Source organism: Bubalus kerabau, chromosome 1 (assembly GCF_029407905.1).
Source record: "Bubalus kerabau isolate K-KA32 ecotype Philippines breed swamp buffalo chromosome 1, PCC_UOA_SB_1v2, whole genome shotgun sequence".
Taxonomy (NCBI): Eukaryota; Metazoa; Chordata; class Mammalia; order Artiodactyla; family Bovidae; genus Bubalus; species Bubalus kerabau.
The window spans coordinates 38015627-38028459 of NC_073624.1; the positions used below are offsets into that span (position 1 = coordinate 38015627).

The 12833-nt window shown below is 37.0% G+C and overlaps 1 protein-coding gene across 5 annotated transcripts in view; it reads left to right on the top strand.

Annotated features, from left to right (window-relative positions):
- The window catches only part of RASSF8 (Ras association domain family member 8), a 112531-nt gene extending 100931 nt beyond the window's left edge, over positions 1 to 11600 (top strand). For all 5 annotated transcript variants that reach the window (XM_055572289.1, XM_055572279.1, XM_055572268.1 and 2 more), the window contains 3 exons: positions 3222 to 4111; positions 6719 to 6863; positions 7478 to 11600. In XM_055572289.1, coding sequence (XP_055428264.1) covers positions 3222 to 4111; positions 6719 to 6863; positions 7478 to 7599 — 1157 coding nt within the window. In that variant the 3' untranslated portion in view covers positions 7600 to 11600. The remainder of the gene's footprint in view (positions 1 to 3221; positions 4112 to 6718; positions 6864 to 7477) is intronic.
- Positions 11601 to 12833: the final 1233 nt, after the last annotated feature.

The following is a 12833-nucleotide window of genomic DNA, read 5'->3' on the forward strand; positions in this document are numbered from 1 at the left end:
TCTTTTGAAGAACATACGTTATTCATCTTTGGAGTAAGGAGAATTTGATACTAGAGAAAAAATAAAATGTCAGTTAAAACTAAAATTTCTGCAGAGCATTTATAATCAGGGTGTTTAATTGAATATATTCTCATGGCCTGACACTATTTCTGATAAATGTCTGTTCAGTGTATATTTGTTGAATAAATAATAAGATGTGACACTTTTAAATGATTTTACTTTTTGTCTCTAAGAAATTTCCTAAAATTGTTTCTAAAACAATAGTTGCTACTCTTTTTAAATGGTTGAAATAAGGGCATAATGCTTCTGGATGACTCATATTTGAATATTTGAGTATATATTTGGGTATATATTTCTAAAACTTCATATTACTTCATAGTCGTGTATTCCGCTTTAAATTAGGTGAAAAGTCATCTGTTACCTCCTTTTAATGATGTCACTTATACAGTGAGATTCCCCTAATGCACTAAAATCTTTGTGATTTTCCTCATTATATGAAGTTAATGATTCTTGGGATTATACTCAATTGCTTCAACTCTTCTAAAGTGTAGCCAGTATTTTATTTATCATTACAGATTATAGCATTCAGACCCAGGTAGCCAAAAGCTTTAAACTACAAATGCCACAGATAGATAGATATTCCTTTTTATTTGTCTTAGGCTACATTGAGATAGTATACAAGGCAGAACTAAATGTATCCATTTAATAAACTGCACTAAAAGGAGTTCTGCAGGAAGAATTGGAATCTGTCTAAATGAAGTATTCAGATTCTGTAAGACCTTGCCAAGAATAGGTATTAAAAACAATAATTATGGGATTTAACTCTTACATAAAATATCTAAAACCCAATTTCTATAATAAAATCAAAGTATTAATTCATTTACCTCTTAAAAAGCTTTTTTATGTTGCTGGATGTACTTTTTTTGCCTAATTGCACTAAATATGCATTATTTAAGAGAAAGGAAAAGCTGGCAGTAAAAGTAATATTAAATAATCTACCAAGGTATTCTCATGGAGTAGCAGTACCATTAAGCATTGGAAGAATCAGCTTTATATAGAATTATGACTCAGTTACAGGCCTTAAAATTTTTAATTTTGTTCATACAGTGTAATTATTCAGTTTTCTTTTTAAAGACACTTCATGGCCTGGTAGGATTAGAGAACATTCTACTGGTCTTGTCTAACCCTTCATATAGACTGGTGAGGACATGGGGTCCAGGTGGCAGGAGAGAGATCCTAAATAAAAGTTGCTGACAGACACCAGAGCCAGGAACACAAAGTGCTGTGATCTTTGAAGCAGTGTATATATGTGGAACGAGTTTAACCTTGAAGATTGGTCATGTGGTTTTTCTGCGGGTAATTACAGTCATTTTTAACCTGAAAATGTTAAGAACATTTTTATTCCAGAAAGCCAAATCCAGGGTGCAAAGACATTTCAGTCTCCTTGTTTGCCCAGGTATTTCGATAATAGTAACAACTAATGACGCTAGTGATAAAGAATCTGCCTGCCAGTGCAGGAGGCACAGAGACGTGGGTTCGATCCCTGGGTTGGGAAGGTCCCCTGGAGTAGGAAATGCAACCTGCTCCAGTATTCTTGCCTGGAAAATCCCATGGATAGAGGAACCTGGCGGGCTGCGGTCCATGGGGTCGCAAAGAGTTGGACATACACACCGACTGTCAGAACCGGTGAGGTGCTACTGCCCTCCCCATCGTAGAAGTGACAGAATGCTGCTCATCCATTCAGTAATCTACCCAAGATTAAAACTCCAGTCTGTTTGCTTTCAAATCTTCCAGGTTTTCAGCTGCATCCAAAATTCAGGTTTCCTTAAAGAAGATCATACACATATACTTAGAGCAATGTCATTTTTCAGCTTTTGAATTGCATATGTGGATGTTCATATGTGACAGATCCAGATTTCCATTTATTGGACCAGTAGTTGAGGAAATACTGCTCCTGGTCCAGAAGTTCATGAAATTAAAAAAGAAGACACAGAAAATAAATCTGTAGCTGTATATGCCAGTATTATCATTGCTAGATGGCAGGGTGAGGTTTTCTGATAATAATATTAACTATTAATGGATACTTTTTAAAATTGAGATATCATTGATATATAGGGGCTTCCCTGGTGGCTCAGGGAGACCTGGGTTCGATCCCTGGGTTGGGAAGATTCCCCTGGAGAAAGGAATGGCTACCCACTCCAGTAGTCTGGCCTGGAGAATTCCATGGACAGAGGAGCCTGGCAGGCTACAGTTGATGGGGTTGTAAAGAGTCAGACACAACTGTGCAACTTTCACTTTCATTGATATATAACATTAGTTTCAGATGTCTAATGGACATTTTTCACAAATTAATATCCATCTGACCCACACATCTTAAATGGAAATATTTAGGAAGTGTATTCAAACTAGTGACATAAAGTCTTCTGAATCTTTATCTTCCATAATTACTGTTATATTCAGTATATTTTAGTATAAATATAATTTTATTCTATTTTTGCTCTTTAATAGTATCATTTTGCCTTGTTAATTTTTTTTTAAAGACTCTTTGAAGTTATTATTTATCAAAAGTGAACAGGACTTCTCTTCAGGTCCCACTTTTTATATGAAATTGTTTTGAAGGGTTGTTTTCATTGAGGTGATTTTTTTTTTATTTGCCACAGGTGTACAGGAAGGTGGGGGCAGAGGAAAGGCCTGTCCAATGCCTGTTAGCTGAGTAGCAGGCCCTCCATTGGCTCCATGTCTCCCTTCAGGAAGAGAAACAGGGGCCCCAAGCTTCCCAAGTCCTGATGTGCAGGGAAATTAGCGGGATTCACCAAGTAGACATTTGCTCGAGTTCTGAAGTCCTTCCTGGTTCCTGGAACCAGGTCCTGGCTTCCAGCAGGACTCGCTAGTGATCTCCTTAGTTTCAACAGGAGGTCTTGCCCCAAACGAGGTCGGGGCAGTCAGACAGGAAGATAGGTTAAGATTCTCATTGAGGTTTAAAGTATAAAGATGATTTTCTAAAGCAAGTCTGAAGGGTATATGCAATTCACATCCCATATTTTATGTGTTACATATCTTAAGGAGTTGGGTATCTTCGAGTGAAGTTTTAAAGGCATCATAGACTGGAATGTGATACTTATTGAAAAAACACAATTATCCAATAGGTCCTCTGTTTGGAGGCATTATTTTAGCTATTACATATCTCATCTTGAAAATTTATTTTTGTCTTTTTTATCTAGGTCGAACTGGAAGGTACACACTTATAGAGAAATGGAGAGATACTGAAAGGCACTTAGCACCTCATGAAAATCCTATCATATCCTTAAACAAATGGGGGCAGTATGCTAGCGATGTACAGCTGATCTTACGTCGCACAGGGCCGTCTCTCAGTGAGCGACCCACGTCGGATAGTGTGGCTCGAATTCCTGAAAGAACTTTGTACAGGCAGAGTTTGCCCCCCTTAGCTAAACTGAGGCCTCAGATTGACAAAACAATCAAAAGGAGAGAACCTAAAAGGAAATCATTAACATTTACAGGAGGTGCCAAAGGATTAATGGACATTTTTGGAAAAGGTAAAGAAACTGAATTTAAGCAAAAGGTGCTGAATAACTGCAAAACAACCGCAGATGAGTTGAAGAAGCTGATCCGTTTGCAGACCGAGAAGCTCCAATCCATTGAGAAAGAGCTAGAATCAAATGAAATAGAAATACGATTTTGGGAGCAAAAATATAATTCTAACCTTGAAGAGGAAATTGTCCGCCTGGAGCAAAAGATCAAAAGAAATGATGTAGAAATTGAAGAGGAAGAGTTTTGGGAAAATGAATTACAGATTGAACAGGAAAATGAAAAACAGCTGAAAGATCAACTTCAAGAAATAAGACAGAAAATAACAGAATGTGAAAGCAAGTTAAAGGACTATTTGGCTCAAATTCAGACTATGGAAAGTGGTCTTGAAGCAGAAAAATTGCAACGGGAAGTCCAAGAGGCACAAGTAAATGAAGAAGAGGTTAAAGGCAAGATCGGTAAGGTCAGAGGGGAAATTGACATTCAAGGCCAGCAGAGTTTAAGGCTGGAAAATGGTATTAAAGCTGTGGAAAGATCTCTTGGCCAAGCCACAAAACGATTACAGGTAAGAACCTTTTTATAAAAAGAATGTTTTTTTTTTAATCTGTTTAAAAGAATATCTTTTGGCATCTTCTTTAATGATTATTCATTTTCCCTTACATTTAGAGTTAGAAAGCTACCTTGGTTTATAAGTTTCTTAGAATTTCTGTGACTTATGACAATGCTAAGAAAGGAGACTAAACCAAAGATGAGAGCTGGAGCCACAGGTCCTTTTCCATGGAAGCAGCTTTCTAACTGTGGTAGTGGAAGCACTAGGTAATTGGAGACAGGAGATGAGAACCTCAGAGCAGGTGTGGGTGCTAATGAGGAGGTAGTGAATCTGACCTCCTCCTTGTAACGGTAGGGAAACCAAAGCTAAAGGGATCACGGAGAAGTGGTTCACAAAGGCTGTGTGGCTAGCTGTCTGCGTATCTAATCGCCTCTCCTTTGTTGCTAACCACGTCTTCTCTCCTCTCCAGAGGGCAGGTTCCTCCCTGACTTTTTCCCATCTCTAAACCGCATACAGGAACATTTGTATTTTACACTCAGACCATGATCACTCAGCTTATATTTCTTGGATGCCTATTCTTGGAAAGACAGTGTGGTGGTAAATGTTATGGGAGTTGCAAAGAGGTATCAGTTTCTAACAGCTGAAATGAGACACAATTGATTATAAAATGGTTACTTAACATTTTTTTAAAGATTTTTTTGGGGGGGATGTGGACCATTTTTAAAGTCCTTTTTGAGTTTGTTACAGTATTGCTTCTGTTTTATTTATTTATTTATTTTTAGTGTTTTGGTCAGGAGGCATACCAGGGACAGAAACCACACTTAACCACTGCAGTGCCAGGGAAGTCCCTGGCCACTTACATTTAAACTGAAGTTAAATAATATTCAATAAAGCTGTTTAAAAATATTAAATAAAGTTAAATTTCTGTTTTAGTCATATTTGGCTTCTTTTCAAGTGCTCAGTAGCACATATGTTCAGGGGCTCATTTTTTGGACAGTGCTGGCTTAGAAGCTCTGTAATCATGGATCAGAGAGTGAACCGTGAGGCTTCAGGGCACAATGGTTAGAAATTCAGACTGTGTGTAGTAACAGCATCTCCAAATAGCGCCCGTGCACATTGGAGTTTGAGAAGAGATGCTTTAGAGGAGGAACAGTTCCACAAGCAGAGAAAGCTGAGGTTTCAGGAAGAACTGATAGGATTTCCTGTCTCTGCAATTCATTACGGTAAGAGGTAGAACTACCACCGAAATTTGGAAAATCAGGAATTTCTCAGTAATAGAAGGTTGTTAACCTATGATTGGTCAGTATTGTACTGTTCTGTTCAGTTGCTCAGTTGTGTTCGACTTTTTTGCAACCCCATGGGCTGCAGCATGCCAGGCTTCCCTGTCCTTCACCATCTCCCGGAGTTTGCTCAAACTCACATCCATTGAGTCTGTGATGCCATACAACCTTCTCATCCTCTGTCAACCCTTTATTTAGACACTTAAGGGTACATTTGGAAATGATATTACCTTGATATTACATACTAATTTATGAAAATTGTTATTAGTAAACCCCACTTCCTGTGAAAAGTATCTGAGAATCAAATTACTCAGATATCTCCAAGTACCCCCTACACTCAAAGTAGCAAAAAACAACCATTCCTTTCTCTTTTCTCTTCCCTACCCTTACTGGTCCTTCAGACTCACCCAGCTTAGATGAGGCCCTGCTGCTTTTCCTTAACAGTGCCCTAAGAGAGAAAGAGAAGAAAGTCCATTTGAATAACAGAATGCCTCTCCTTGCTTTTGGAGCTTTCTGGCCATACAAGCTTGGTCTTCTTACTTTAGAGCTCTTCAGTTCACAGACCTGCTTGTCAAGGATTTAAAAACCCCATAGTGGAAATCTTGCTTTCCTTGTGCTCTAACATAAATCTCAGTAAAGCATTTCATGAAAACTTAAAAACAGTTTTAAAAAAAACAAGGAGCCCAAATCTCATGAACCAAATGACTATTAATTTTGCTGTATATTATCAAGTAGATGGGCTTCCCTTGTGGCTCAGTCAGTAAAGAGTCTGCCTGCAATGTGGAGACCTGGGTTCAATACCTGGGTCAGGAAGATCCCCTGGAGAAGGAAATGGCAACCCATTCCAGTATTCTTGCCTTGAGAATTCCATGGACAGAGGAGCCTGATGGGCTACACACCATGGGGTCACAAAGAGTCAGACACAACTGATTGACTAACACTTATTATGAAGTAGATAATGGGGAAGTATAGTTATGAAGAGCTTAGCAAGATTGCTGTAAACACTGGGATAGATGGAATCCAGTATTTTATTCATGAAAGTCTGTAGACACAGATTTATTTCATCAGCTCCTAGTGTACTCCTAGCAGAGGAAGGCATGACATTTAAAAGCACAAACTGAAGAAGCTGTTGTCTTTTATTTGCCTATTTTTTGGCCCATGCCACAGAGTGAGCTTGACCTCCTCGGCCCAGTATGTCAATATAAACCGGGTTTGTTACAAGCACTCTTGTGAAAGTGAGCATCCCACATTTAAGCCTGTAGCAGGTAGACAGTGACCAGGATGTCTGTGGCTGGCCAATAGTGAATCCTCAAATTTTAGAAAAAATTTAACTTCCGTCTAGGACAAAGAACAAGAATTGGAGCAGTTGACCAAAGAGCTGCGGCAAGTCAACCTCCAGCAGTTTATCCAGCAGACAGGGACGAAAGTCACCGTTCTGCCAGCGGAACCCATTGAAGTGGAGGCCTTGCATGCAGACATAGAAAGGGGTAAGATTTGAGAAACTATTTTTTCAAAACTTGATGTTCACTGTTAACTTTGAATAAACTGCTTACATTTGGTTGCAACATTCTCCTACTACTCAAAGCTGATTCTTGGGTCACTTAAAGAAAATTTTTTCTGGGAGGAATCAATAATATTTATGTTATTTATTTACTTAGATGGGTAGATATCCTATCATTAATTTTAAACTGTTTCCTTGCAAACTTTTCCTGAAATATGTGTGAGCCATGGTCTATTAAATTGAGTGGTAACTTCTCTCTGTTCCTAAGGCCCCTTCTTCCTCTCCTAAAAGTCTTTGTTATTAATTTGTGCTGGTATTTAAAAGACAGTTCTAAATCTGCCTATGCATATGATATGAACAACCCAGAAAGAGAGGCACAGCACTCACCTTTTTCAAAAGATCATGAACTCCTCAGATGACTGGAAACTATTTTATCAACTGAGAGGGTCAAGCAGACTCAGCCTGTCCTCTCACCTAGAACCTATGGGGGCGCAGTCATTACTCTGTATCACTTGGTTCTTGAGAACAGGGAGAGTTCTGATTTCTCATATCCAGGTCACTGGTGCAAACATCAAATGACTTTCTCTGTTTCTTGTTTAGAGGCACCATTCCAGTCTGGGTCCCTGAAGCGGCCTGGCTCCTCTCGGCAGCTCCCCAGTAACCTGCGTATTCTACAGAATCCTATCTCATCTGGTTTTAACCCTGAAGGCATATATGTATAACACTACCTGTCTTCAGGGTGGAGATCCAGTAAAGGTACCAAGGACGGTGAAGATTATTCCTCCTTTGATTTTGTGCCAATGATGAACAGAGGATCTATTTCACAAGCCACCGTATCTTTTTTCTGTCCTAAGTTGCATACCACTTGGAGCCATACCCTGTGCACTGATGCTAAAGAACAAAGAAACTGTGTTTTCACACATCCACAGTGTTGACGTTTTTGTCCAGCAGCTGTAATGCCAAGCCTTCATTTTTATTTGTAGCATTTTGAGAGCATTAGGAAAGTATTATACAGTGTGCATACATAAATAAAACCGTGACTTAAGAGTGAAGAGAAATATGTGACTGACTTAGTTTATTTATTCCATGTAATCAATTAATGAGTGAATGTTGATGTTTTAATATTTTTTATTAATACTTATCCTGTGACTGAATTACATTACATACCGTGTGATAATGACTTTGTGTGCATGTCGCCAGACTCCACGCATTGCTGATTTACAGCTCCACGAGTGTCATAGGATGCTCTGCCATCGTGAACCCATCCTAGCCACTGCTTAATTAGGTGAGAGAATTCAGGTTTTCTTTTTAATCTGAAGTTTAATCTTTCCTTTACAGTATTTCCAGCATAGGAATGACCGCATACAAAAATGGAAATATTTTCATGAAGTAAATTTTATATATATATGTTTAAAATGTTTGCAGTGCTTCAGACACTGTTGAATAAAAATATACTTGTTGAATATCTCTCCAAACAGGCATGGGGTTTCCCATAACATGATGTGTTTTGTTTCTGCCCTGCCTTTTATTTTAGTCTCATGGATCCTCAGAGTTGCCATAATAGACACATTAGAGATGTCTGAGTATATTTTCAGGAAGGTTGCTTTAAGTGATATATTTTTTAAAATAACCCACTTTGTATGTATGGTCTATTGCTGAAAGCACCCTGGATAAGTTATTGCTTGCACATAATTTACTGTATATATTATAAACGGTTGCAATTTCTCCAGTCATTTAGACAGAAAGTAGATTGGAGTTAGGTACTTTTTACTAAGGTAATAAAGTTAAATTCAGTGTTTGTTTTCATTAATTTTCAGTTCGACTTTTACAGGACATGAAGCTCCCTTTGTGCATATATTTTCTTATTTATAAAACCAAAAATGAGTCAACACCCCTCCCATGAGTACTGACCTAACTGAGATGCACCAGATTATCTGGATGGATGTGGTCAGATACCTAGCCATTTTTACATTCCCTCTGATCAGAATTTGGTACAATATAATTTAGACTTTATTCTAAAATTTAAAATAGTTTTTAATTCTGAGGAAAACATATTGTCTGTATTATTGACATGCAACAGAATAACAGTGGGTTAGTATATTAATGCCATGGTAACAATAAAAAGATGTAAGTTATACGCTATGCATGAGGGCAACTTTGGATGTTTTAAACATATTTGACTTATTTTTGGTTTAATGAATGCTAAGAATGCTGCTATATTTAGGTTTCCAGTGAAAATTTTTAAGAATGGCTATGACAATATATAGAAGCTTCTGAACTGAAAGTAATAATGCATAGTTGCCTTTTCTAGTCCAGCTAAATGGCAGACCTCAACTAAAGATATTTTCTTTGGGTTCTTAGAATTATCAAGTTGACCTTGCCATTATACTGTTTTTCAAAAAAAACTTGATAAATCAATGATTCTTACCTAAATAACCACAACCTATACACATTTGCTCTCAGTTTGTAATAGTTATTTCATATCTATATATATTTAAAAATTAGAATTAAAAAATCAAAATAATTTGTAGATTTTCTGATAATAATGGTTTATGTATGCCCGATATATGCCTTATTTTTAAAAGGTTCCATTCTATACTGGGTCATTTTGTTATTGTTGTTCAGAGAATTGAGATCTTATTCACAAAGAAAAACAATTTTTATAAATTGATTACCTTCTATTTAAATCAAAACGTTAAACTGAAGACATATTAGACTTTGCAATTTTTCATTGCAAAGATGCCTGGGCATACCAAGAAAAACACAAAGTCAGGGTCCAACTTAATTGTTGTCAATTATTATCAGCATTAACCTAATAACTTTAAAGAAAGGCTGGCCGGATCCTGACAGTTCATCTGAATTTTCAAGCTGCCAAATAATCTTCACAGACCTAATTACAGATAGAAATACTATTTCCTAGATAAGAAGATTATATAAATGTGAATTTGATTAATACAATGAGCAACTGTACTTTTTAATCAGTTATATAACTTCTGGAAGTACATCTCTAAGAAATCTTTTCTAAGCCTTTTTTTAAAATAGAGGAAAAAAAACTCATCTCCCTAGAACATCTTAAAAATATCTTAGTCTATTTCTGATCATTTTTATCTATTGTAAATATAATGAGTTAGATTAAGTACCACATCTTTGGATATATTTCAGAGAGGGGAAGTGGGCACTGGTATGCAAAAATGCTAAATAGAAAATTTTGCATCTGGGGGAATATTCAGTTTCTGAATACTAAATTAGATTATAAGTTTTTTTTAATTATTATTACACTGAAAGTTGTTTTATTGTGATTTTCTACAGGTATTAAATACATTAGAAGATTTTTTTTTCCTTACCAAGGGATAATTTAAAATAGTATTAGTACATTTGACCCTTTGGAGTGTTTGTCATCCTCAGAGAATGATCTGTAGTGGGTTGCCTCAGTCCTTTTTTTTCTGATGAAATATTTTGGTTAGCTTTTTTTTTTTTTCCCCTGATGCATGGGGAATTTATATGTGAGATTTCGGTTGGTGTTAATAGGAGTTACCCAATTAATTAATTCCCTCAGCCATCACTGAGCTAGTCATCAGTTTCTGTAGTTCAAATTAACTGTAGATGAGAGCTAAAACAAGACTAAGATAGTAAAAACATAGAACTTACGGTGTGAAATGTGAATATTAACAATGTGTAAGAAGAACAAAAAAGCACTCGCTTCCAGAACATAAATACATGTTGTACCTGCACTAAAAGAATATTTTCTTTGTGAATAAGAGCAAAGTGGCCTTTCAAGAAAAGAAACGTCATTTAAATCCACTTCTGTGAACACCTTTCCAAGTTAGAACTATAATAACAGATTGAGGAAATAACATGGAAAAGGAAAAAGAAACTCTTGACTTCAGGTGTGCAAAGGGCATGAGCAGATGGACCGTTCCCTGTGTACATTGCCTTTGAAAAATTGGGCCTTAATTTATATGTAAATAACAGTGCTGTGTTCACATCCCTCTCCTACCTAAAGTTGTCTTTATTAGTCCATATTGTATTAAAATTTAGCTCGTTCAGTCTTACTTTTATATTATGTCAGTTTTGGTTTTTAAGTTGCATGTTTATGCTGTTTGCTGCAGTGTTTTTCAGTTTGGGTTGAAGGCCATCAGCTGTATGGAGAAGACAAAACAATCACTATTGATTCAGTATTGCTGCTTTACGTTTCCAGAATAAGCTTTCGATGCCAGGACAGTGACTGCTTGAAAGCTGCAGGAGCTCTATTCCAGTGCATTTTATATATTTTTAGAAACCAAATAAATGCAGATAACTATTTAGTATACTAATTATATTAAACCAGCAGAAATATAAAGGCAATAAAGTATATACATATATATATATGGGGGGAGGGGAAAGGTTAAAAAAATAGGTTTACAGCCAGACACAGTGATAAGCCCTAAATGTATTTCTCAATCTGTCTTTCTTTATTGACCCGAAGAGGATTTGAGTTGCTGCAGCTTTAAACAGAAAATTGCCATGTTCACCTACTATGAACCCATAAGTATGCTTTTAGTACTGCTTTGCTTATGTACAAGTAAAATACCTGTAATCTGTATTATATGTAATTATTTCTTTTCTTTTGACTGTCATTTCAAAATGTATATTTTCTGATTATTATCATGAGCTGTAAAACAAAGGATCAATATCTGATATTCTCCCAAATAATAAATTTTCAGGATTCACTGGGGCATTACAATTTCTGGCTTGTTTCTTTAATATTTTAAAATATAATTTTATTTCCTTTAAAAAAAATGCCCAAGAGAAAAGGTCTGCCTAGCAGTGACACAGAGTTACATTTTTCTAAAAGTAATGTTAATTATTATATGTAAGGCATTACCTCTTGCTGCCAAGACAGCTGCTTCATCTAAGTGAAACTGAATTAAACTAATATGCCTCGCTTTTATTTCAAAAGTAAAAGAAAAATTATTTATTACTGTAGCTCTGTATTCCCAAATCTCTTTAAAACCACCAGGGAAAGGAAGAGAAAGAACAATTCAGGACTTCCCACCTGGCATGACGGGCACAATAGGAGATGTGTTCCACCATCCCGGAACTTTACGTAACTCATAAGTAGTTCACAGGGCCCTTGAATTTAGTCCTTCCAGATACTGAGGTACTTTCCTGTATCCCATGATAAAATTGCGTAATCAGTTATACAATAACCAGCTTCTACACTTGAACCACCTGATTTTTTTGACTGCGCTGCTTGACATGGGGGATCTTAGGTTACCCATGCGTCCTACTCAGTCATGTCTGATCTGTGCATGCGTGTGCTCAGTCTTGTCTGACTCCTGGTTTAGCAAAGAGCCTTAACCACTGGACTGCCAGGAAAGTCCCTAATCGCTTATTAATGTGAAAGTAACATCTGTGTGTGTGTGTGTGCTCGGTCGTGTTCAACTCTTTGTGGCCCCATGGACTGTAGGGCTCCTCCATCCATGGGATTCTGCAGGCAAGAATACTGGAGTGGGTTGCCATTTCCTCCTCCAGGAGATCTTCCTGACCCAGGGATTCAACCTGCATCTGTTGCATCTCCTGCATTGGCAGGCAGATTCCTACTAGTGCCACCTGGGAAGTAATATGGAAGTATATAAATGATCTTTATATTTTTTATAAGTAGAAGTTAGATCTTGATCATGAAATTATACATATGAATAATAGTATGTTATAAAAGCAAAGAGAAATGAGAAGTAGTAATTCAAAGTGTAAATTATTCTATGTCTTAGTTGGAGGGCTTTTAGAATTTTAATTTCCATCCTGTCTTCCTTACCTGCTGTCCACTCCACGTGTTTGTGCTGCCTCCCTAAGGAAGGACCAGCAGAGTTCAGTAAAACGGACATGAACATGCTGGGCACATGCATGCTTTCTACAGACATTCAGAGAGCCTCTGCTGTTGGCCAGACACTGGACTGAAGTTAATATGATCTGTTTT